Source organism: Thunnus albacares, chromosome 21 (assembly GCF_914725855.1).
Source record: "Thunnus albacares chromosome 21, fThuAlb1.1, whole genome shotgun sequence".
Lineage (NCBI taxonomy): Eukaryota > Metazoa > Chordata > Actinopteri > Scombriformes > Scombridae > Thunnus > Thunnus albacares.
The window spans coordinates 2,925,499-2,951,401 of record NC_058126.1 but is presented as its reverse complement, the minus strand read 5'-3'; the positions used below and the strand labels follow the sequence as shown (position 1 = coordinate 2,951,401).

Here is a 25,903-nt window from a genome sequence, read left to right as displayed (position 1 = left end):
CACAGGTTTCTGACATTTTATAGACAGAATAATTAATATATTACTTAAAAAAATATTAAGAGATTAATTAATTAGTTGCTGCCTGACGTCACAAGACTGTCTCCTAAACCTTGAGGCTTCTATATACTGCTAGAATAAGTTCAGAATAAGTTCCTCCTGTTATCATTGGTCATTAGGAGAACCTTTCCTAATGAGCTTTCAATGTAAGTGATGCAGGACAAAATCAACAATCCACAGTTCATACAAAAATGTTTTCCAATGTTTATCTGAAGCTAATATGAAGCTTCAGCCATCTGAGACTCTAAGAAGACTCTGACTAATGGTCGGTATGAACAGGAGGAATGATTACAGCAAGAAAAACAGGTTTTAATGTGCATTTGTTTTCCTGACTGTTGTTTTAAGACAAACTTTTTTTGAACCCTTCCTCCATCCTTTAAGACTAGTTAACTTTAAGTCTATTATGTTTTTATATAAAACATATATCTCATGATTGATTATCTCCATCCTGCAACTTTTAGAAACCACTGAACATGTGTCTCAGTCGACCAATCAACAAGCTGCAGAGCCACAAGGGGAGGGGCCAACCAAGGAGACTGCATCAGGTGTGTGTGGGTCACAGTCTATGTACAGTGTGTAATGAAGATATTATCATTTTTACCTTAAGAACTAATCACCACATCAGTTTATATGTAGTAGTGTAATAACTGTAAACAAACTAATCTGCTGGCGTCTGTCAGACTCTACATTTACATCTACTGTTAACCACCAAGTCAGAAAGACAAAACACAATGTCTTTATTCTAGTTCTACATTTCTTTATCTCTCCTGGTTAGAATATATTGAGCCTGGAGGAGTCATGGAGAAAAAACTAACTAATTCATGCCCCCAATTTAATAATTTGTGCGTTCAGCCTCGCTGTGGATCACTGGGATTTAATAATAAGGCTTCAGTTTGATCTTGGACTAAGATATGTGGAAATACTTAAGGTTTTAGCTTGTAAGCACAACACTGTGTTATCTCTGAGATCCCTTAAACATAATCCACAGGATAACTGACTTTTTAGCAGTAAAAACTTCATTCAGTTCATAAAAACTCAACTTCAGGATTCTGGGTTGCTCAAAAACCTGAAGTAAGTCAAACAAATTTTACCCGCTCTTCATTCAATTACACATAAGCACATAAAAATGGCGCTGACGTTACAGGGAAATGTCCTCTCCATCACTTTCTTCCAACGTCCACCTGTACCTGGCTGGTTCCCTCTACAAGAAGAGAACAGGAAAATTAGATAAATCAAGGGCTCTAATTAAGTAGTCTGTGTGCATGTATTATAAAATTGAGAGTACGTAAGAATGGGGTCTCTGATTTTTTTTTTTTTTTAAAGGAAGAGGAAGAAAAAACACAGACAGCCAGCTTATTCTTACGTATTCTTACGTAAGAGCACGTAAGAATATGTAAGAATAAGTAAGAGCACGTAAGAATACGTAAGAGTACATAAGAATACGTAAGAATATGTAATAGCACGTAAGAATATGTAAGAATAAGTAAGAGCACGTAAGAATACGTAAGAGTGCATAAGAATACGTAAGAATATGTAATAGCACGTAAGAATATGTAAGAATAAGTAAGAGCACGTAAGAATAAGTAAGAGTACATAAGAATACGTAAGAGTAAGTAAGAATATGTAAGAGTACGTAAAAATACGTAAGAATAAGTAAGAGTACGTAAGAATATGTAAGAATAAGTAAGAGTACGTAAGAATAAGTAAGAGTACGTAAGAATATGTAAGAATAAGTAAGAGCACGTAAGAATAAGTAAGAGTACATAAGAATACGTAAGAGTAAGTAAGAATATGTAAGAGTATGTAAAAATACGTAAGAATAAGTAAGAGTACGTAAGAATATGTAAGAGTACGTAAGAATATGTAAGAGCACGTAAGAGTATGTAAGAATATGTAAGAATGCGTAAGAATAAGTGAGAGTACGTAAGAATATGTAAGAGCACGTAAGAGTATGTAAGAATACGTAAGAGCACGTAAGAATAAGTAAGAGTACTTAAGATATATAAGAGCACATAAGAGTACGTAAGAATACATAAGAGTACGTAAGAATACGTAAGAATATGTAAGAATATGTAAGAGTACATAAGAATAAGTAAGAGTACGTAAGAATACATAAGAATATGTAAGAGTACGTAAGAATATGTAAGAGTATGTAAGAATATGCACGAATACGCTGGCTGTCAGTGTTTTTTCTTCCTCTTCCATTTTAAAAACAAAACCCAGAGAGAAGAAGGGGACGTTAGCTGCAACAGGAAATAAGTATTTTTGTGAAACAAAATACTACATAAAGTAGCTTTAAGTTTTCGGAAAAACAGCGTTACCTTTTTAATTTCTACTCAGAATAACATTATTCATTAATTGTTGCTGATTGCTGAAACTGTTGATGTTGATTTCTTTGTCAGTTGTAGAGAGCGACCTCCCGTCTGCCCGCAGTCATGAAGGTATGTTTGTAACATGATGGCTGAGAGTGAATGAAAGGATATTTTTTCTGGATCCATGAAGCTCTTTTCTATCTTTCTCTTTGTATCATAGTCAACACAGATCATCACAGGGAAGCTCAAACAAAACACTTATAGTGTGACGGTCACGAAAAAGCTTTTCCTCTATTTGTTCTCTAACTGATGATACATAACAGAAACAGTGTTTCATATTTAAAGTCATGTGAGCTGCTGTAACATTTGAATGCTAAATTCTGCTTTGTCCCTGCTTATTGTACTTCAGATTATTTTTTGTTCTATATTATCACATACACTATATGGCCAAAAGTATGTGGACAACATGTGGACCCTGACCACACCTGGACTGTGTCTGTTTTTGCTGGTTGGTTCCAGTGAAGGGAAATCTAACTACTGCATCATGCAATGGTATTTGAGACAGTAGTGTTCTTACAACTGGTTTGTGTTTAGCAGCAGATTAATGCCATAGACTGTATATAAAGATGGACGTAGCGAGGTGTGGCATCACTCATTTTAACTTTGCATTGGTGTCGGTTTGAAGCCCAGAGTTGCAGCTTATGGTCGTCGCCATCTTTTCCATTTGGAGCCAGGAGGTTCCAAATAAGGAGTGTGAGGTGTTGCCTTTCACGTTCTCGAAACACGTCCCGCTACCTTTGACCCAAGCTAATGCTAGCTTACTGGGAACACCGAGCGCAGCACACTTGGGCTAACATTAGCTACTTTAGCTAACAGGGCAGGTATTGTAATCATGTAACATTAAACTTAGTGAAATATTGTGTGACAGCATCCATCCAGCTGTCAATCAACACCCACACGGCAGACATCAAAGCTACTTTAAGTCTTCAAATCTTATTAATGGAGCAATCATTTCCAAAATGACCACCAGCGCACTTATTAGAGGGTCTGAATTTAAAGATTGAGACCATAATGACTCGTTGAAGCTTTTGAATGGGAGTCAGTTGGAGCATCTAGCAGCCGTCTGCGGCACTTTAAGGTGCTTCAGCCTCAAGACGTGGGAGCTGCTGCTTGATTAATACCCATATTCAGGTGTCCACATACTTTTGGCCTTACTGTGTACGTAGCTGAGTCTTTTATCTAGAACAGCTTTTTACCAGCAGCTATATTGATGCTGAACTTACAGCCTGTGGTGTCTGAATGCACTTATTAACTGCTGTCCGCCCTCACTACGATCCGTCCGTGCGATCAGCTGAATGCCATGAATGACATGACGATGTGATGAAGGTAACATTATGGCTCCTGTGTGTCTGTGTGTCTGCCAGTCTCTGGATCTCAGGATGTGGAGTCTGAAATCCAAGGTTGGTGCAGCCTTCACTCTGGCTGAGAAGCTGCTGCATGTGTTCACCTTGTTGTTGTTGTTGTTGTTTGGATGATAAAAGATTAACGCTGCTGTGTCTGTGAAGCTGCCTGTGTTCAATCTGCCTTGACTGTGTTCACTGATGTATTACGCTGTTATATTTCACACCTCTCCGTACCTTTCAGTCATCCAGTGTGGTTTTATATACAGTAGTTCTGCATGTTCACATTTTTCTAGAGCTGCGACTAATGATTGTTTTCATTATTCTGCCAATTAATCGGCTGATTGTTTTGTCTTTAAAAATAGCCGTTATGATTTCAAACAGAGCAAGATGACATCTTCAAATTGCTCATTTTTTTCAGCCAACAGTCCAAAACACAAAAATATACAGTTTACTATCATATATGTTAAAGAAAAGCATAAAATCCTCACATTTAAGAAGCTATAACCAGTGAATTTCTGACATTTTGTCTTGAAAAATAACTAACAATTAATTTATTATCAAAATAGTTGCCGATTAATGATGAATTTTCTGTCCTTCGACTAATTAATTAATGAACTAATCACAGCTCACAGCTCTGAGTGGTGCCTGAGTTGCAGAAACACAACAATTCCCAAGAAGTAACAAAACCTCAAATGCAACAAAATCTCCCAAAAATAGTTAAGAAAGCCAAAAAAGTTGCAAAAAAATTGGAAAAAGAAAAGAAAACACTTTCCTTACTTAACCTATGAATGAAAAAAATGGACTTGCACTGTTGTTCTCTATTTATCTAACATTGACAATTAACACTGAGAAACACAATATATTACTATAGAGCTGCAACGATTAGTTAAAGGTACACTATACAAGATTTTCCTAAAAAAAAAAACAATGTATAAATATCCCTCTCAATCATCACTTATGACCCTCTAGAAGTGTGTGACGGTGTATTTATCTGCAGAGACTCTTCCCTCTGCCTGTATTTTCTTATTTTCTTATTGTTTCGCCGTGTTCGGTACGTTTCTGGGCGTCAACCTTTGGGCAGTGGGTGTGTCACCTGCAGCCAATAACAGCGCGCAGGTGTGAAGTCAGGACTCTATAAAAACGACTCAGACTAATTGTCTCATTTTGGTGCATCTCCAGCTGCTGTCCCTCTCCCTCCGTTGGTGGAAGATGACTTTGTTCCAGGTCAGTTAAACACAGCTGTCACTTTTTATAGTATTTCATTAGAATCAGAATCAGACTTGATTCACCTCCCACATGTGTGCGAGGAATTTGTTTTAATAATAACAATAAAAATAAAAAAATAATTTGGGTAAAAAGGGTCCTCAAAGCTTTACCTAGAAAATAAATAAATAAAGAATTAATATGTAAAACACAATAAAAAACCACTATAATAACAATATTTGTACGATAATGTACAAATACACAAAAACAATATATAAAACTAAGTTTACAGGGAAAGTAAGGTTCTGTGTGACAGCTCACATATATGTAGTGTGCAAAGATACTGGTAACGTTTCCAGTAAGTCCAGTGCAATCAATGGTTTAGATAAACACACAGTGCAAATAGTCATAGTATGCAACAGTAATTGATTATTCACGATATGAATAATGTGCATTAATTTCTCTTTTATTCTTGTAAGTTCTCTTATTGATGAGGAAGATGTTGGTAACATAAGAAATTATGTTCAAAAAGTCCAAAACGACTTTCTCCTTTGAAAATACTAAAGAGTGTTTATCTGTGGCTTCATTAGAAGGTGGAAAACACACAATGAAACGACGCTGTGTCTACATTTTACAACAATGAAATAAGTGTTAATACTCCAAGAAAGAGTTTAAGCCTCTTTCACACACAGTTCCCAGTAAATTACTGGGTTAACCTTTCAGGCACCGGTAGTGATTTTCACTATTTAAACATGCATCTTGTGCCTTTTCACACATAACATGGCAGCGCTGTGATAGATGGCGGTAATGCAACACTTACGGATGCCAACCACCATTAAACTTAACAGAAGAAGAAGTAAAAACTCACAAAACTCAGATCAAACTTTCAAACTAGGCAGTGCTGATCAAATATGAATCAAGATTATGTTCCTGAATTGTCTATTTCTGACCTAAAATGTTTCCAGAAACATATTTTAGTTTACTGTTTATGAGAAAGTTTGTGACGCAGCCGCCAAAACCAAACACCGCCCAACTCGCAGTACATCACTCAAACGCCAAGTCTTGTGATTGGTTGGCTCGCTTCACGTGAAAGTGTCTTGTCCGTGCTTGTCCCTGCAATGTTACTGCTTTCATTCACACCACAGCCGTACCGGCATTTTCCCTGAAATGTTTCTAAGTCTTGAGATGGGACATTGGAGGCACAGATTCCTGCCCCCATTCACACATGACCCCGTGCAGGAAATGTTCCTGAACATTTCAGGGATAGACTGCCTGTGTGAAAACCTTGAAGATTCAATTTGTCTCATATCTTATTTAGAAAGAGAGTCTTTAACTGAAGCTTTAGTGCCTTCAGTATCATCATAAAACATGTAAGATTCAGTCAAAGTCTGAGTGACCTGCTGTTGTTTATAAACCACCAGTGTGTTTTCAGTGTTACATAAGAGTCAGCATGTGCCAAGTGTTTTTTGGACACTTTTTTTCATTTCATTTTAAATGTCATTTTTTCCATCTGCCGGTTTCTGTGTTTACTAGCTTGTGATAAAGCATTAGTGATAGATCTGCTTGTCTGTCTGTTTCAGATGATCCTCGAGGAGACAGCGGGCATCCTTATGGTCAGAAAAATCTCTCTCATGTTCTTATTACCCAGTTTTCATTGTTCTCTGCTGGTGTCAATGGTTGTTTTTATTTATTTCCTTTTCCTTTAATTCTTTTTTTTTCAGAGGATGAAGCTGACGCCATCGACACGACTGGAGGTGAGACTTTAAACATGAAGATAAGATGTATTAGTTGTTGTAGCAGCAGCAGTAGGTTGTAGTTACAATGATACACCAGTATTACAGTAGCACAGAGTAGTACAGTTAGAGATGACCAAAAAATTACTGATACTGACTTTTAGGGTTGAAACTAACAATTATTTCCGCTACTGATTAATGTAGATGTTATTTAGTTAATTAATCAATTCATTGTTTGGTCTATAAATGACCGTCACAGGTTCATGTGGTGGATTTTTGCCATTTTTGTTTGCAAAATTACTTAAACGATTATCAAAACTGTTGCAGCTTAAATTTCTGCCAATCAACTAAATGTTGCTCGATTGACGTTAGAAGTTTCTGGTCAGCTTTTGCTCATATCGGTATGTTTGGTATTAATATAACTGTTGATGTTTTCTGTGTTTCCTGCTGCAGTTTTGGTGGAGGAGCCGCTGTCTCAGGAGAGTGAAGGTGAGTCAAACACTGTCAGGGAAGGAAACACAACTCTGCTGTAGCTCTACGTAGCTTCGTTAAGTTCAGCTAAGTTGTTTCTTATTTGTTAGGTTTGTTATGTTTGATATTATTTAGTGTAATTTAGTTTGTTAAAGGAAAAAGGATGCTTTCTTGCTGAGAGTAAGTATGAGAAGAACGACAACTTGTTGTTTCACAGGTGGTTTTGTGATGATCTATTTCTATTTCTGGACTCTTGTTGTCACAATGAAGTGACAGAAATTACAGGAAGTCAGTGTGCTAAGTCAAGAAGTAGTCCGGCACATGACCCCCAGTAAAACCACAACTTGCCACTTTACACTTACAGATGAAACAATCAAGATATAACTTGTTAATTCATGAGCTTTAGAAGTGTTGGAAGGTGAATTTTATCAGCTTTGGAGAGAGCCAGGCTAGCTGTTTCCAGTCTTTATGCTAAGCTAAGCTAACCAAGTGGTGGTGGTGACAAATTTCCCAAAAATGTTGAACTGTTCTTTTAATTTTGTTCAGCTTCTTTTTCTTTGATGTAGTTATAAAGAAAACAAATAGAAAACAAATTACATCTGACAGGCAGCAGAATAAAAGCACTAAAAGAAATCAACTTGTTTTACAACATTTGGAAGTTTCTCTGCGTATCAGCATTAACCAGCCTTATCTGTCATGTCAACACTTGCAGACTGTATTATCTCTGATAATGAGTGTTGTTAAGATGTTTTATGTGATAATGACACCGCTCAGGAATCATTAACCTTTATACTGTTGTTTTTATTTGTTCTGTAGTGGAGTCTGGGAAATATCTGACAAGTTCTAAAGTTACACAGGAAGCAGGTACAGTCTTCAGTATTCTGTATTGATGTCTTTTGTCCAAAATATGAATCAGGAAGTCCAGAAAATGTTGATTCTTCCGAACATCTCTGCTCACGTGAGAAAAATTCTTCATCGTGTTACATTCTGATTTTGTTTGGTTTACACTGACTGTAAAATGTCTCTAATTTGACACCCAGAAAGATGTTTCCACTGTGTTTTATGCAGCTCACTGAGTTTTTTTTTAGGAATCTACGTTTCTGTAAATATCGTGTGGTTTTGAGACGTCTGTTCTAGTCAGAAAAATCTGTAGAATTTGACAAATAATCTTGGAAAGAAAAAAACAAGTCACTTCAGAGGAATTTAGAAGATGGTCTTAAGGAAGAACAGAGCAGCAAACACAGTAGACGCTGCGTCCCAGTAACCTACTGGTTAAGATGCTTCTGTCTACTCTCTACTGTCGCTATAATAAAGGCTTAAAAATGCCAGAAGAAAGAAGAAGAAAGACTCTAACTTTGTTCTGGAAAGTTACAGATAAGTGAAGTGATATTTTCTATCTCCTGTCAGAGCCAGTGGGAGAAGCAGAGAACCAGTCTGAACCACCAGTGGAACCAGAACCACAGAGTGAGACGCCCAAACAGACAGAGAGCATCCCTGAAGCTGAAGCTGAGGGTAAACACACACACACATACAAGCAAATATTGATTTGTGTTGCAATCTTCAAGACATTAAAGTCATTAAACAAACACAAACAGACACATCACATCCATGATAATAACAATAACCACAGTCATGAATTCAATTCAATACAAAGCAGTTTTTCTTTAAAAAGTAAAAAAGTGTATATACATAGTAAGGAATATACACAGCAAGGTGCTTTAAATTGGACACAACACATTAGTCCTTAGAGAGATTTCAGTACAGGGTCCCAGATATATCAAACACACATCACCTCTATGTTCAGACCATTTTCCACATTTGCAAGATTAACGTTTTTGCAGTTACGCTTCCAAACAAAACAACCATTTCTTTATACTTATCAGCAAAAGAAAAGGAGCTTGTTGCTGCAACGATGGCTATAAGAGGATCAGCGAAAGCCTCAGAAAAACAATGAATATGTGTTAAGTTTACTGCATGACAAGAAAGAATGTGTTCAATTACTGATCATAGACTTATGTCGATCACAAAGAGGTGAAACATCAGTAAAAAAGCTGTGTAACTTCTCCTGTGTGATGTTGTAAACTGTATAAGACTTCAGCTTCATGTTTGACATTTTCTTTTGCACTCAGTCTGCTTGTACTTAGTTCACCTTTACTTAGCTGCCTTTTATTGAACATCATGAACAAACAGACATTCAGCATTTAAATAGAGACCTACATTCTCGTGTGATTCATAATACTGTTATGCAAAAACATAAATATACGTGAAGTAGATAAGATATAAGAAATCTGTAAAATTCATCAAAATAATGAATTATTATAAGATTCTTACAACATAATCAAATAATATCCAAAAACAATAATTACAGTGAAGGACAACATGAAATTAAAGCTGCAAGCAGCGTTGGTCGGGATCTCGCACTCTGGCCCATCGGGATCAGATCATTTTGCTTTTTAAAAATAAGAGATATTTCTTACAAGTGTGGTGTGCTTTTATTTTGAAAGTTTGATTGACATGTGTACTGTCAGATGTGTAGAGACGATAAGTAACTGCAGCTGGACACAGAAAAATACTCATATATTTGAATGGAGAGTGTGAGCGAACCCACTTTGACCCAAAATTGGGTCAAAGTCTTATTTTGAAATTGAGATTGCGGACTTCCTGCTGGATTTAGGTCAGGGGTGTCAGCATATGATTTGTAGGTCTTGATGAGATGAATAATTGAGTTTTGGTTTGATCTCTCTACGACATTCCTACGGGCCGTGGTGGCCATGTTAGTTACATAGGTGGCGCTAGAGAGCACATTTTGGCACTTTAGGGGTTAATTTTTACATTTTATCAAATTGTTCACCAGACCTGATGTGTGTGCCAAATTTGGTTAGTTTTTGAGCATGTTTAGGGGGTCTAATTTAGGGTTTAAGTGGCATAATAATAAAGAAAGAAACAAACAAACGCACGAAAAACAATAGGAAACTGTTTTACAGTAGTCCTCTGCCTTTTGGGCTTGGTCCCTAATTAGTTAAAATCAAGGGACACAGAAAATAATTCTTCATAATACACTTTTCTTGTTTGTCATAAGTCTTAAAAGTATCCGTGTTCAAATTAAATTCAACCAGAAAAACATTTATGTTTGGGAAAGACTTTGAGAATCTTGCTTTTATGTGGAATTTACCAAATACAAGTATAAGATTCATTATATAACACAAAGGTTTGTTTTTACCTTCAAATTCAGTAATAATGTTCGTAGCCACAGTTGTTGTGGATTAGCTGGTTTTACTGTCTTGAAGTCATGATGTCACTTCCTGTCTAGCTTCTGTAAGTAAAATACAATCTCTCATTCAGCGTTTTCTTTCATCAGCGTTTATGAAAACATAAAGTGTTTCAGGAGTTTAGTTTCTGTATTGTAAGAACAGTCTACCTGGACCAGTCTGTGACTCTAACAGGTTTCAGGTTAAAGCTCATGTGAGACGATCAGGAGCTGAAATGAGCACAATAAATATAAGTTCTGCTATAAAAACATACACAGCCAAAGCCAGAACTGTAAATGTTGTAAAACACACCATCTACTGGCCAACACAGAACGAGCTGCTGACATGCTGGTGACTGTTCTGCAATCAGAAGTCACATGACGGATCAGCCAACACTCACTTTTAATGAAAAAGTTAAAATTTTAAAAAAAAGCTTCTTCCACAATGATCCACTTTGTTATCTATTCAACGAGGTCGTGCTGAATAAAAGCCCAACAGTTTACTGTACGTGGTCTGTTTATTCTTGTACTGCTGTTTCTAGTTATCTTGTCTTATTCCTTCATCAGGGGCCAAACTGAAATAATGAGTTGAAAACATGTATTTCCACTTTATATACAGTACTGTGCAAATGTTTTAGGCAACAAAAGTAAAGTGATTTAAAAATAATGCCATGAATAGTTTTTTATTCATCACTTAACTCGATACAAAGTTTAGTAAAGAGAAGAAACTTCAAGTTAATCAATATCTGCTGTGAGCAGCTTTGCCTTTAAAACAGCAGCAGTTCTCCTCAGTGTTTCAGGTACTCAGCAGGTCGGTCGTTCCTGTATCTTTGAGAAGTTGCCACAGTTCTTCCTCAGCTGTTTCTGTCTCTTCATGTTAATCCCAGACTGACTCCATGATGTTGAGATCAGAGACCATCTGTTGCAGGACTGAAGATAGATCTTTATGACTCTGCCTGGATGTTTGGACTCGTCCTGCTGCAGATGATCAGACGCCTCCCTGATGGTGTTGCATTATAGAGAAGAATCTAAACATCTAAAGTGCCTAAAACTTTTACACAGTACTGTACATTTACTGAAATGAAGAGCTAGACTTGATGTATTTTCTTAAAAACTAAGTTTAAGTGTTATTATTTAGCTTTGATTCAATCTGTTTTTTGATGGTTTGAAGTCTATGAAGGCAGACAGCCTGTGTGTTGTCCTCCTCATTCAAGCTTTTAAAAGAAATTTGCTGCAGTTGAGGTGCTTTTTCATTTGATCTTCACCAAATGATTCCCCACATTGATACATACTGATGACGCAGCTGCAGCGCTAGGCTGAGGAGCCGAGGATCGAACCGTTCATCCTGTGATCATTGATCTCGTGCTCTACCTGCTGAGCCACAGTCACCCTGCTGCAGAATGTGTTTATTATTAAATGTTAAAGTCTGTCTCTTCCTCCTGTGTTACAGAAACAACTAAGAAACAGGCCGAGGAGAAGCTCAAAGAAAAAGGTAAAAAAAACACAGAACATTAACAATGTCTGATTGTTGCGTATTTAACCACACAGCTCCGTTGCATTTGTCTCTGAATCTTTCTCTTTTTTATTTCATTCTCTCTTGTTCCTTCTCTCTCTGTCCTCCAGCAAAGAAGAAGAAACCAAAATTGTTGAATAAGTTTGATAAAACCATTAAATCTGAAATCGACGCTGCAGAAAAGCTTCGTAAGAAGGTACAGACGTTACACCTGTCTGCTCTCCTGCAAACACACTTAAATGTTCTGTACATTCACTTATATTGCTATCCAGAGAGTACATAACCAGTATTTTTATTCAATATCTCATTCCTTTCTCCCTCTGGAAACTCATTTAACAGTGATATCCCCTTCAGTCTTTATAAAACTGCTCCTGTCTTCCTGGTAGTTTGACCTGAAATGAAGCACAAGGACATGTATAATTGATGCATTTATTATTTCATTATTTGTTTATTCCTCCCTCTCTGTGTGTCAGGGTAAATTGGAGGAGGCGTTAAGAGCGTTCGAGACGCTGGTGCAGCAGTATCCACAGAGCCCCCGCGCTCGCTATGGAAGAGCTCAGGTACACAACAGAGCTGCTGCACAGTATCACAGTACAGCCAACCAACATGGTGATGTAATGACTTCACTGTGCGGGTGTGTGTGTGTGTGTGTGTGTGTGTGTGTGTGTGTGTGCACGCAGGCGGAGGACGACCTGGCCGAGAAGATGCGTAGTAACGACATGCTGCAGAAAGCCATCAACAGCTACAGAGAGGCTGCTGAGCTTCCTGATGTGACCTCTGACCTCTTGAGAGCTACGCTGAAGAGACGAGCTGAGAGACAGCAGTTTCTGGGTAACACATACTTTATTTTTTTCTCTCCTGTCTACATTACACCGCTTGTGGTATTGCTGTAATCAGGAAGAGCTCGTGTTTACAAAAATATCTCCCTAAAGTCTTCCGTTTAGGAAATCTATCTGGACGTTTTCATGAAAAAACACAAAACAGTTTACAGCCCCTCGCTGCTCTCTTCTGTTACAGACAAAGACACAGGCAAAGCTTTTTTTTTAATTTTTTACTGGCTTCAAAGACCTGCTGGTCTGTTTCTGTGTCACCCCAAGTGTGTCTGATACTTTCACACAAACCGTTGGGAGATTTCCTTTCTGGTAGTGACTATATACATAAAATTATGTATATAGTCTCAGTGGTTCAGGAGCTACAGTCGTTTTAGTTTTTGCTCCAAAATAAGGGCAGTGTGGAAGAGGTTAATTAACATTCTTGTAGAATTTGAGAAAACTTAATGTAAATTTACTCTGACATGGGGGAGCAACAACCTGGTTTCCTCTGGAAACAGGAGCCCGTTTCGCCACATTTACAACATGCAAGCTGCGTCTGTGTCATTTTGACATGATTAACTAATCACTCATACATTGTGACCCATTCATGAGCATGTGAGAGGACTGTAAGACACACAAATGTATCTGCAATTTCCGAGTGATAGTCATTTGTAAAACAAGACGCTGGCACTCCAAAATCACTTCAGACAAATGTGAAACAAGCAGATCGTCACTGTAAACACACACTGCTCAGGAAACTACTTTGTTGTGGGCCAGTGGGAGAAAGTAACTGTCCAATCAGAGCCAAGTATGTAAATTATGTGCCTATCTCTAAGCAAACACAAGGTTCGGGCTTTTGAGAGCTTATTACTTTGAGTCCATGGGCACATCCTAAGTCTCTTAAATTACATCCACGTTTCCCTCACTTGCGTCTTTTCCTGGCGTCTTAGTCCCTCCCACCGAGGACGCATGGAGAGATGCAAGGAAACCAAGCGAAGACAGAAGAAAAGAGGGAATATGCTTTTTAGAGAAATGAGACGTCCTTTCATCTGAAGCGTCATGTGAAGCGACGTCCGTTTGTGAAGACGGCGGCGGCTGATCACAGCCGGATCAGCTGTCAGTCAGCTTTAACAGCTGTAGCGACTTTTGATGGAGTTTGTGTCTGCACACATGTGAGCCGTGTTAACGCTAATAAAGGCTCACAGTTATCACTGCAGCAGCTGTTTTCTCTGTTGGACAAACACCTGCACATGAATAAAAACCTGCATTCTGTATTTATTCTGTGTCCTGCTGAGAGGCACAGGAACCATCTCTACTGGCAGAATACATGTATATTATTTATTCATTATTTATTGATATCCTGATAGTGATAAAATAGCCGACCAGAACATCCTCTGGTTTGAGTGAGGAAATATGAAATAAGAGACTTGGGATGTAGCCCATATGTGTGAGTTGGGCTTAACGCTGCTATATGGGGACTCAGGAGTTGTTTGGCCTGTGCAGGGATTGAACCTGTGACCTTAGCGTTATGAGTGACACCATGACATGGTGGTGTTACTTAGAAATGAAAGGTAATTTGCTGTGATGTCACTTGTAGATTTTTGAAGCTTAAAGTTTGTGATCCAGTATGAAAGTAGTAAAAGTTCAGTTGCATGTAAAGTCCGATTCTTATAATCGGCAGGTTGTTTTTTCTGGATTTGTAATCAGACTTCAAACGTCTACTTTTCAGAAGGGAAGGTGACTCAATAAACTGATTGGCCCGTACGGGGATCGAACCCGCGACCTTGGCGTTATTAGCACCACGCTCTAACCAACTGAGCTAACCGGCCATATCAAACCATAATTATCTCTGTCTTTCACACAGAAAATTATGACTTTTTATGTGTTTGATTTGGGTGTGAGTTGGGTGAGCTTTGTAGAGGTACAAATGGTGGTCAACGTTTTCAGTTGTTGCCTGAATCGATTAGTATTTGCTGTGTTCTTATGGGTAATAGATTCTTTCCTGTGTACACTGTTGGACTGGTATTGAAAGCAGAAAGATCTACAAGTCACTAAGAGCCCCAAAATGAACTGGTTGAAAGCACTTTCTACTCAAACCTTTTGTCTGATTTCTGCCTTCGTGATAGATCTTTCTGTGTCAAACATTGGAGATCAGACTCTAAACTTCCCTCTAGAAGGGAAGAATTCTGTCTGGTGATGGATGTTGAATCAAAACTTAACTGGCCCGTACGGGGATCGAACCCGCGACCTTGGCGTTATTAGCACCACGCTCTAACCAACTGAGCTAACCGGCCATGAATACCTGACTTTCCCTCCTCCACATCAGCTAGTAGAAGGTTGGTGGTATTTGGAAAAAAGGGGGTTGTGGCATGTGTGGTCTCTACTGATTTTATTTCCAAAGTCTGGACTTTGGGGCCTTTCTATATGTTTGTCCTCGGTGTTTGACACAGCTGATATCACTGTTCTGTGTTTCCAGAATTTGATTAATGTTTGCTGTCTGATCAGTGAAGGATTACAGAGTGAGAGTTTAACATTAGTTACTAATTTGGGGTGATTCCTCTGTGTATGCACGGCTGCTGTGATGTCACTTGCAGATTTTTGAAGCCTGTGTGTGTGCGTGTGGTCCAATCCTGATGATTTGTGCTGAAGTCAGCGGAGTGAGTGTTAGGTACGGCTGTTTGACTCCTTTCAGCTCTTCGTACTGTAGCTCTGCCTCTGATGAGGCACAAGTACAAAACCAGTGTTGTTTTCCAGTTTTTGAATTGCGATGAAACTCCAAACTCCAGTCTGCTGAATAACTTTATTGGCCTATGAGACTTCCGAACTTCACTGTCCAAGGAACTTCTCAAGGTTGTGAGTGTTACCTTAAAAGCTGTGTGGCCCGTACGGGGATCGAACCCGCGACCTTGGCGTTATTAGCACCACGCTCTAACCAACTGAGCTAACCGGCCAGGGGACTGATATGTCTCTCACTGTCTCCTACCAGGGTGAGGTGACACTTTTTTTTTTTTAAAAAAAAGGTGAAAGCACTAGTGATTTTTTAAGTTGTCAGAATGTCATTGCACCTGTTTCCTGATCTCTAAAGGATTTCAGCCTGTTTGTCTCCTGTGTGCACTGTTTCATCTTTTCTGTTTCATCTTCCACTTGACACATAAAACAATCTTTACATAACCTCGCATGCAAGGTCTCGATTGGATGTTTGATGTATTTGTGAGTTGACTTCAAACCAAACTTCAGGTTAGAGGAAAAGTCTTTTGACACTGTTGATATTTTCGTTGTGTGATCATTTATATCTATTTTTAAACAACTCTGTGTGCATTTAGATTTTAATCAATTTAGGAACTTATGAATTTGTGATTAGACTCCAAACTGCACTGGTGCTGCTGTTTGGTTAGCGTTGACTCAAAAGTTGTGTGGCCCGTACGGGGATCGAACCCGCGACCTTGGCGTTATTAGCACCACGCTCTAACCAACTGAGCTAACCGGCCATGACATGATGATATTATTTAGACATTAGAGGTCATTTTTCTTTGTATGCACAGCCGATGCGATGTCACTTACAGATTTTTAAAGCCTGAAGTTTGTGGCCCAATCTTGATGATTTGTGCTGCTATTGAAGAGGTTTTTATAAAAGTCTGCATACTGTTGTCACTAAACTTGATGTGTTTTCCCCTTGATCAGTTTCTTTTCATACAGAAAAAAAGTCAAGCAAACTGAGTAGAAAGGCTCATCTGAAGAGTGACAAAGTAAATACAGAAAGAAGGTCCTGAAGAAGCTCATATCTTCCCAAATATCAGGAAGGCAACATACCATCCATGTCAGCTGCTAGCAACTGACTGCTCTCATCCACATCCCAGCATGCACTCCTGACTACAGGAGCCGTCTAGCTCAAACTTGCAGCTTTGCAGTCAGATGGAGGTCGGATCATGTTCCCATGGATTCCCGTTTTGAAGCCTTGAGTTTGCCATTTTGACTGTCGCCATCTTGGATTTTTGGAGTCAGAAGTGATGAACTTCTGACTCCAAAAATTGAAAAGAGAACAAGAGAGTGGAGCTGACCCTAACGCTAGCTGCTAGCTCGGTTAGCATGGTGCATTTACAATCTATGGTTAACTGTGATAATGCTAAAGCTAATGCTAATTTTCACTATCAAAAAACAAACTTAAAACCATTAATATACTCTGTACTCAGGAAAAACTGAGGGAGTTGGATTTAGTACAACTTAACATTGGACAAGCCTTATTAGGTGACCAAAATGTTACAATTGACTTTCATGAACTGAAAAAACACTGAAATAGTGACAGCTAGGGCTACGCCTATACAATGCGACTCCAGTGTTACACGATGGTCACATGACCTAACCACGTTGCCATGATAGCGACTTGTCAATCACATCGTAGCCACTTCCTAAAGCATACCCTGCTTTGAATGAACATCATGCTGTATTGAAGACTTGAAATTAGCAATTGAGACCATAAACTCATTAGGAAAGTGTTTACTGAGGTAATAAATCAAATGAGAAGTAGGGTCATTTTCTCATAGACTTCTATACAATCAGACTTGTTTTTGGAGCCAGTGGAGTCGCCCCCTGATGGTCATTAGAGAGAATGCAGGTTTAAGGCACTTCTACCTTAGCTTCACTTTTCAGACCCTGAACTACCTGCTTACTGTAATCAAAAACTTTTCGTCATGTATTGTTTTCCTATAAAAACTGTTTGACCTGCACAGGAATCGAACCCTAAACATTGTCATCTTTAGCACCACACTCCGACTGAGCCAACTAGCCATGACATGATAGGCATCATAGGGTGCTGTCTGTCAACTGAGTGAGTATGATTGGCTGAGAGACCTGTTATTCATGCTAACAATACCCATTCAAGCACAAATTTATACTATTCTATTCTAAAATGACTGAATCAAACATATTCAGGAAGACTTTAGTCGCGATATCTGCATTTTTTGATGTTTTATTGCACTAAAAGCTCACTATCCTTCTATCATCATTCAGATATGATGTTTAAAATAAAATACTGAAAACTGAAAGCGGTTTTATATTATCGTTTCTCTCTCTCAGGTCGGATGCGTGGGTCTCTGGCGACTCTAGAAAAGTTGGTTCAGATCTTTCCAGAAGACGTCAGTCTGAAGAACGACCTGGGCGTCGCCCACCTGTTACTAGGAGACAACAAGGGCGCCAAGAAGGTCTATGAGGAGGTGTGTGAACATTGTTAGCTTTATTTTGGTTTTCATGTTTAGTTTGAGTGACAGGAGTTTGTTTATTTCAGTGCTGGTAAAAACTTTAACTGTTGTTCTTTATTTTGATTGGCTGTCTGTCCTCTGTGCCGCCCCCACCAGGTCCTGGCAGTTTCCCCTGGCAATGGCTTTGCTAAAGTTCATTACGGCTTCATCCTGAAGTCAGAGAACAAGATAGCAGAGAGTATACCATACCTGAAGGTACACACACACACACACACACACGTATGTTTATATCTATACTTATGAGGACCTTCATTCAGCACATTTACACATACATAGAAGAAACCAGGTTCCTCTGAGAACTACGAGTCCCATGTACATGCAGCAAGTCAGTAAATCAAATTCTTTCTTAAGAGAAATTGGCTTATCTGTTTTAAGGGGGTTTTGAGGTTAATACAAGTCGCTGCAATTATGAAATAATACGATCAGGTACACCACCGTGAGATATAGAAACAGAGAGGTTTACGTGTTTCCTTGAAGGGAAATAACCTTGTTTGTTTTGTGAGATTGAAGGTCAAATCCATTCCATGTCTTATTGTTCATTACATGATGATTTCAGTACTTGCTTTTCAGTAAAATGTCTTATATTTCTGATGGACTCTTCAGGATGGATGATTATAAAGGACTTGAGCTGTGTTTTAGGAGGAGAATCTTCTTTGTGATTGATTTTATTTGGGGAGCCTCTTTGTTTGTTCTGTTCTTCTCTGACAGATGTTTCACCAAGGCAACAATACTTGTCTTATGAATCCATGTGGGCTGGGTGCTTGTATGTGCATGACACAATAAATAACACAACTAACTAACAACAACAGATCCCTGAGCCCAAAACCTAAACCTTTCCCTCTCCACATCTTTCTCCAGGAGGGTTTAGAGTCAGGTGAACCCGGGACTGACGACGGGCGTTTTTATTTCCACCTGGGAGACGCTCTGCAGAGAGTCGGAGACAACAGCGTGAGTAACACACACACACCCACAGTACATTTGTCACTTTATTTCCAAACATAAATGTAGACTGATGAACACAATCAGTCCTGCAGTAAAGTCTGTTGATCACATGGTGGTGCCAAAGAGTCTGATCTGAACTAAACAGAAACAAGATTTAGTGCCTGAACAATTTCCTGATAATTGATTGAAGTGAAACAAAACACCTTAAATTTGTATGGCATTGCATTATCTCCCAAGGTGTTTTGTTGTTTTGTTGTGCCCCCTGGACAAAATAACTGAAATACCTGTGCACTGTAATGCCATATCGGAAACATTAACATCACAAAGAGTTTCCTCAACATCTGGCTGACAAAAAAACTGAACATTGCTTGAGAATATTTTCAAGAAATGCTCACATTGACTTTATCTTCTCAGAAGACCCAGCAGCCTTGGTGTTAGTCAGCATATTTTATAACTGGTGTACAAAATTGTTGAGAGTTTTTTAACTTTTCATCTTCCCGTCTGGTACAGTCACTTAACCTCTTCCATTCCTACCCCCCTACCATAGACCCATTTTTGGGGGGGGCAGGGGATGTTTAGGGTGAGATAGCAGGTCAACAGTATATGCCACATAGAAGTGGTATACATCATCTGAAAGCTGGGAGACTGAAGATTATTTCAAGATGCAGCTCAGCACTGTGTGGCAAGTTTTTCTAGTAACAAATCTGTAATGAACATTGTGTTTTGGTTAGGCGCCTATTCAAATTTTGAAAGTTTAGAGCATATAAGAGCTTAGAACATTATGTCTCATAATTCACCTGGACTAAACCATTTATAGAGTGACTGGTGTGACCTTTAAAGTTTATTGGCCCGTACGGGGATCGAACCCGCGACCTTGGCGTTATTAGCACCACGCTCTAACCAACTGAGCTAACCGGCCATGTCATGGCGAAGTTATTTAGAAATTAGAAGTAATTCTTCTGTTTATGCGCAGCCGAGTGTCACTTCCAGATTTTTGAAGCCTAAGGTTTGTGACCCGAGAGAGATTTCAAACTTGCGGTCATTTGTTTGAGTCGAGTGAACGTACTCACCTGGCTTTTAGTGATGCATTTTGGTTCATTTGAATGTTTTTCTGTGTGGAAAGAAATGTGCGTGGAAAGTTTTCTAACTGATCCAGACCAGAGGAAAGCAACTACAGGTTTGATTCTTTCAGTCGTTTTTCATGTTGGTACATTTTTGAAGTTATTTGATCAAACTCCAAACTCTACTGTACTGAGGATCTTGCTGAGTGATGGTTATCTTAAAAGGTATTTGGCCCGTACGGGGATCGAACCCGCGACCTTGGCGTTATTAGCACCACGCTCTAACCAACTGAGCTAACCGGCCATATCAAACCATAATTATCTCTGTCTTTCACACAGAAAATTATTACTTATTGGGTTGAGTTGGGTGAGCTTTGTAGAGGTACAAATGGTGGTCAACGTTTTCAGTTGTTGCCTGAATCGATTAGTATTTGCTGTGTTCTTATGGGTAATAGATTCTTTCCTGTGTACACTGTTTGACTCGTATTGAAAGCAGAAAGATCTGCACGTCACTAAGAGCCCCAAAATGAACTGGTTGAAAGAACTTTCTACTCAAACCTTTTGTCTGATTTCTGCCTTCGTGGTAGATCTTTCTGTGTCAAACATTGGAGATCAGACTCTAAACTTCCCTCTAGAAGGGAAGAATTCTGTCTGGTGATGGATGTTGAATCAAAACTTATCTGGCCTGTACAGGATCAAACCTGTGACCTCAGCGTTATTAGCGCCACGCTCTAACCAACTGACTTAACCAGCCATGAATCCTACATCAGCTAGTAGAGGGTTGGTGGTATTGGGGAAAAAGATGGATGTGTTATTTGTGGTCTCTACTGATTTTCTTTCCAAAGTCTGGGCTTTGGGGCCCTTCTATATGTTTGTCTTTAGTGTTTGACACAGCTTATATCACTATTTGTTGTGTAAGTACATGTGGTGGTTTCTCTTGCCAGGATTTGGAAATTTGGGTTTAGCCTGATTTTTCATCATGTTTGTATTTTCCACTTGACATTGAGGAGTTTTTTTACATAACTTCTACATTCCATGTTGGTTTGTTTGCAAGGATAGTTTTTTTTTTAAATTACACTCCAAAGTCACCAGTATCAAACCATTTATAGAGTGACTGATGTTACCTTTAAAGTTTGTTGGCCCGTACGGGGATCGAACCCGCGACCTTGGCGTTATTAGCACCACGCTCTAACCAACTGAGCTAACCGGCCATGTGATGGAGACGTTATTTAGAAATTAGAACTAATTCTACTGTTTATGCACAGCCAATGTGATCAGTGTCACTTGCAGATTTTTGAAGCCTAAGGTTTGTGACCCGAGAGAGATTTCAAACCTGCGGTCATTTGTTTGAGTCGAGTTAACGTTCTCACCTGGCTTTTAGCGATACATTTTGGTTCATTTGAATGTTTTTCTGTGTGAAAAGAATCCAAAACAAGTTTTCTAACTGATCCAGACCAGAGGAAAGCAACTACAGGTTTGATTCTTTCAGTCGTTTTTCATGTTGGTACATTTTCGAAGTTATTTGATCAAACTCCAAACTCTACTGTACTGAGGATCTTGCTGAGTGATGGTTATCTTAAAAGGTATTTGGCCCGTACGGGGATCGAACCCGCGACCTTGGCGTTATTAGCACCACGCTCTAACCAACTGAGCTAACCGGCCATATAAAAACATAATCATCTCTGTCTTTCACACAGAAAATTATTTCTTATTTGGTTGATTTGGATGTGAGTTGGGTGAGCTTTGTAGAGGTACAAATGGTGGTCAACGTTTTCAGTTGTTGCCTGAATCGATTAGTATTTGCTGTGTTCTTATGGGTAATAGATTCTTTCCTGTGTACACTGTTGGACTCGTATTGAAAGCAGAAAGATCTGCACGTCACTAAGAGCCCCAAAATGAACTGGTTGAAAGAACTTTCTACTCAAATCTTTTGTCTAGTTTTTGCATTTGTGGTAGATCTTCCTGTGTCAAACATTGGAGATCAGACTCTAAACTTCCCTCTAGAAGAGAAGAATTCTGTCTGGTTATGGATGTTGAATCAAAACTTATCTGGCCTGTACAGGATCAAACCTGTGACCTCAGCGTTATTAGCACCACGCTCTAACCAACTGAGTTAACCGGCCATGAATCCCACATCAGCTAGTAGAGGGTTGGTGGTATTGGGGAAAAAGAGGGCAGTGTTATTTGTGGTTTCTACTGATTTTCTCTCCAAAGTCTGGGCTTTGGGGCCCTTCTATATGTTTGTCCTTAGTGTTTGACACAGCTTATATCTCTATTTGTTGTGTAAGTACGTGTGGTGGTTTATTTGGGTTTAGCCTGATTTTTCATCATGTTTGTTGTTTGGATTTTCCACTTGACATTGAGGAGTTTTTTTTACATAACTTCTACATTCTCATTACATGTTGGTATGTTTGCTAGGGTAGTTTTTTTTTAAATGAGACTCCAAAGTCACCTGTACTAAACCATTTATAGAGTGACTGGTGTTACCTTTAAAGTTTGTTGGCCCGTACGGGGATCGAACCCGCGACCTTGGCGTTATTAGCACCACGCTCTAACCAACTGAGCTAACCGGCCACGAGATGGTGAGGTTATTTAGAAATTAAAACTAATTCTTCTGTTTATGCGCAGACGAGTGTCACTTGCAGATTTTTGAAACCTAAGGTTTGTGACCCGAGAGAGATTTCAAACCTGCGTTCACTTGTTTGAGTCAAGTTAACGTTCTCACCTGGCTTTTAGCGATACATTTTGGTTCATTTGAATATTTTTCTGTTTGGAAAGAAATGTGTGTGAAAAGTTTTCTAACTGATCCAGACCAGAGGAAAGCAACTACAGGTTTGATTCTTTCAGTCTTTTTTCATGTTGGTACATTTTCGAAGTTATTTGATCAAACTCCAAACTCTACTGTACTGAGGATCTTGCTGAGTGATGGTTATCTTAAAAGGTATTTGGCCCGTACGGGGATCGAACCCGCGACCTTGGCGTTATTAGCACCACGCTCTAACCAACTGAGCTAACCGGCCATGACATAGTGGTTTTTCGTAGAAGTAAGATGTCATATGAACATTCGATGTGATGTCACCTGCAAGAAGAAGGTCCTGCAGAGGCTCCTATCTGCCCAAATATCAAGGAGACACCATACATTGTTGTTAGTTTAGGTTGAACCTTGATTCATTATCCGGCTAGCTGCTAACAACCAAAGAATCAACTTTTTAAAGAGGTTTGAAAACTCCCTCATTGCATGTTCGTACCTTTTCTAAGTTCTTTGATTAGACTCCAAATTTTACTGTTTTTTTGATTTTATTGAGTCAGTTTCTAAGTACTTAGTATACGGAGAATCTTACTGAGTAAATGTTATCTTAAAAGTTTGTTGGCCCGTACGGGGAATGAACCTGTGAACTTGGTGTTAGTAGCACCACGCTCTAACTGAGCTAACCAGCCAGTAGCGTAGGAGTTCACTTATCCACTAAAAGTGAAAAAACTTGTATCAGACAAGCTTTATTAATAGAAAATCAGTAGTTTGTTTCCTTGTTAATGTTCAACATTTTATCCCAGTCTTGTTTACCCATACCTCGCTTATTGGAGCATTGTTTGGGCTTCCACCAAACTTAAAATCCTCCTGTTTAGTAACATTTAGTGGTGAGACAGACAGGTCAGCCCTGCTTTTTCTGTGATTTGAACTTTTTCCAATATAACTTATATCTTTATCTACCAATAATAATAATACTAATAATATTAATAATTGGTTTTGTATGGCACTTTTCAAGCTAAGAGCACCAAAAGCTTTCCAGTGCAGATAGACAGCTGAAAAGACAATCGCAGGTATAAAAACAACAGAAAAATACAATCAAACAAAAAAAGACAGTTACAAATAAAATAATCCATTAAGTAAAACAGTTTAAAACAAAAGAGCTGTATTGTGTAAGCAAATATGTCCAGATGTCACAGAAGAAGTCTATAAAAATGTGTTTTAAGACAGGATTTAAAAGCTGAGAGTGTAAACAGACATCTGAATTTGGTTCCATGGTATTGTTTTTTCCAGACTTCAGTAGTTCACTCATATAAAAGCAGCCATGAAGCCCACTTGCATCTTCCAACATTTGAAAGATTGTCCCAAATGAAATAATTTCATTGCTTTATAACCAGCAGTTACAGTATATTCTCTCTCTCTCTCTCTGCAGGCGTATCACTGGTATGAGTTGGGTCACAAACGTGGTCATTTTGCCTCGGTGTGGCAGAGATCTCTGTACAACGTGAATGGACTGAAGGCTCAGCCGTGGTGGACGCCTAAAGAGACCGGATACACTGATCTGGTCAAGGTACGCTGTCAGGATATGTCAGTCACACATGAGTATAATACAGGTTTATCAGTAAAAGTCTTTAAAGTGAATGTTTCGTGTTTGTGTTCAGACGTTGGAGAGGAACTGGAAGACGATCAGGGATGAAGCTCTGGCTGTGATGGACCAGAACACCGGACTGTTCATACCTGAGGAGGAAAACCTCCGAGAGAAGGGAGAGTGGGGCCAATACACACTCTGGCAACAAGGTACACACACTCATACACACACACACACACACAAAAATACACAAAATTGTTGCTGCCACACTGGTGTTGAGATGAGATCTGATAGACAGATAGAAACATAATGTCACATGTCGTAGCAGCTGAGATAATAAGCAACATGTCATAAAGCATGGAAAGAGAAGATTCAGTGACTAAAAGTGTGTAATTATAGTATATTAAAAAAAAACTACAGGATATAGTTATTATATATTATGTTATAATATGTTCACCTGAGAGGTTTGGAAAAATGTGCAGATTTACAAAACTGAAGAATAGGCTGATATGGATAAACAGAGAATGCAATTATTAACATTTTTGCAAATGAAAACTGTGTTAAATATGTAAATATAAAGATACTAGACTGAAATTTAATGGATTAAAGGTTATTAAAGGTATGAGCAAGATTTATTATACTAATAAAGTTTGGTGCTGAAACAATTAGTTGATTAATTGATAAGTTGATCGTCATTTATCAAGTAATTTATCAAAAAAAAACAAAACATGAATATTTACTCCAGTTTCTAAAATTTGAGAGATGTGTTTAATATCTTTGTAACTCAGATAAAAATGGAATATCTTTGGGTTTTGGACTCTTAGTTGGACATCCAGGAATATATTTATAGACTAATTGATTAATTGATAATGAAAATAATCGTTAGTTGCAGCCTTAAAGAGGTTTGACTGTATTCTGTGTGTCTGTGTTTAGGGAGGAAAGCTGGAAATGCCTGTCAGGGCGTCCCAAAGACCTGCTCACTGCTGGAGCGATACCCTGAAGCTACAGGCTGCAAGAGAGGACAGGTACACACACAAACACACACACACACACACACACACACACACACACACACACACACACACACACACACACTGATAGATAAACTAGACAAGAGCTCAAAAAGACAAAATCATTCAGAACGCTGAGTGATAGTCAAGTTAGACAAATGTGCACTTTATGTTCTGCTTTAATGGAAGTATTCATGTTTCTCTTATAAAAGTGAGAATACCTCCAGGTTGAGGACTAAAGGTGTGTTCAGACAAAAAGTGAATCTAAACACGGGACCTGTTTAATCTCCTTAAACAGCCACTTTACCGACTGTATGTTAGTTGTAAGCTAGCTAGCAACAGACGCACTCACCGTGTGTGTTAGACTGATGTTAGACTCACAGAGACTTTGGTCTTTATAGTACAAGTGTTGCTTTAGTTTCTTTCCTTCTCAATGCACCTTAGAAGTAGGTGAAGTAGTGCCAGAGATCCCTCCTCTGATCTGAGAGCTCAGCAGGAACTCCTGTCAGTTATTTCCCTCCGGTCTCGTCTCTGTTTGTTATAGAGTTGC

General features: G+C 38.8%; 1 protein-coding gene, 1 long non-coding RNA gene and 10 other non-coding genes across 20 annotated transcripts in view; 1 reads left to right on the top strand and 11 right to left on the bottom strand.

Moving 5' to 3' along the window:
* The window catches only part of unm_hu7910 (un-named hu7910), a 57,124-nt gene that overhangs the window by 26,148 nt on the left and 5,073 nt on the right, over nucleotides 1-25,903 (top strand). For 6 of the 9 annotated variants that reach the window (XM_044339200.1, XM_044339196.1, XM_044339193.1 and 3 more), the window contains 19 exons: nucleotides 519-602; nucleotides 2,460-2,498; nucleotides 3,794-3,829; nucleotides 4,952-4,996; nucleotides 6,556-6,588; nucleotides 6,697-6,729; nucleotides 7,162-7,197; nucleotides 7,996-8,043; nucleotides 8,587-8,691; nucleotides 11,877-11,918; nucleotides 12,050-12,135; nucleotides 12,413-12,499; nucleotides 12,620-12,770; nucleotides 17,825-17,961; nucleotides 18,103-18,201; nucleotides 18,865-18,954; nucleotides 24,188-24,325; nucleotides 24,417-24,552; nucleotides 25,277-25,368. In XM_044339200.1, the coding sequence (XP_044195135.1) occupies nucleotides 519-602; nucleotides 2,460-2,498; nucleotides 3,794-3,829; nucleotides 4,952-4,996; nucleotides 6,556-6,588; nucleotides 6,697-6,729; nucleotides 7,162-7,197; nucleotides 7,996-8,043; nucleotides 8,587-8,691; nucleotides 11,877-11,918; nucleotides 12,050-12,135; nucleotides 12,413-12,499; nucleotides 12,620-12,770; nucleotides 17,825-17,961; nucleotides 18,103-18,201; nucleotides 18,865-18,954; nucleotides 24,188-24,325; nucleotides 24,417-24,552; nucleotides 25,277-25,368 (1,517 nt within the window). The remainder of the gene's footprint in view (nucleotides 1-518; nucleotides 603-2,459; nucleotides 2,499-3,793; nucleotides 3,830-4,951; nucleotides 4,997-6,555; nucleotides 6,589-6,696; nucleotides 6,730-7,161; nucleotides 7,198-7,995; nucleotides 8,044-8,586; nucleotides 8,692-11,876; nucleotides 11,919-12,049; nucleotides 12,136-12,412; nucleotides 12,500-12,619; nucleotides 12,771-17,824; nucleotides 17,962-18,102; nucleotides 18,202-18,864; nucleotides 18,955-24,187; nucleotides 24,326-24,416; nucleotides 24,553-25,276; nucleotides 25,369-25,903) is intronic. The other 3 variants (XM_044339194.1, XM_044339197.1, XM_044339198.1) reach the window with 3 other exon arrangements.
* Nucleotides 517-12,544, bottom strand: LOC122972302. Its single transcript, XR_006399710.1, has 4 exons — nucleotides 12,535-12,544; nucleotides 10,762-10,764; nucleotides 8,963-8,973; nucleotides 517-593 (listed from the first exon to the last, which is right to left on the bottom strand). It is a non-coding gene; the product is annotated as an uncharacterized LOC122972302 (long non-coding RNA).
* Nucleotides 14,507-14,580, bottom strand: trnai-aau. Its single transcript has one exon. It is a non-coding gene; the product is annotated as a tRNA-Ile (tRNA).
* trnai-aau lies at nucleotides 14,972-15,045 on the bottom strand. The gene has a single exon. It is a non-coding gene; the product is annotated as a tRNA-Ile (tRNA).
* On the bottom strand, nucleotides 15,629-15,702 carry trnai-aau. Its single transcript has one exon. It is a non-coding gene; the product is annotated as a tRNA-Ile (tRNA).
* trnai-aau lies at nucleotides 16,166-16,239 on the bottom strand. The gene has a single exon. It is a non-coding gene; the product is annotated as a tRNA-Ile (tRNA).
* On the bottom strand, nucleotides 19,794-19,867 carry trnai-aau. The gene has a single exon. It is a non-coding gene; the product is annotated as a tRNA-Ile (tRNA).
* trnai-aau lies at nucleotides 20,240-20,313 on the bottom strand. The gene has a single exon. It is a non-coding gene; the product is annotated as a tRNA-Ile (tRNA).
* On the bottom strand, nucleotides 21,147-21,220 carry trnai-aau. The gene has a single exon. It is a non-coding gene; the product is annotated as a tRNA-Ile (tRNA).
* trnai-aau lies at nucleotides 21,598-21,671 on the bottom strand. The gene has a single exon. It is a non-coding gene; the product is annotated as a tRNA-Ile (tRNA).
* trnai-aau lies at nucleotides 22,510-22,583 on the bottom strand. The gene has a single exon. It is a non-coding gene; the product is annotated as a tRNA-Ile (tRNA).
* trnai-aau lies at nucleotides 22,956-23,029 on the bottom strand. Its single transcript has one exon. It is a non-coding gene; the product is annotated as a tRNA-Ile (tRNA).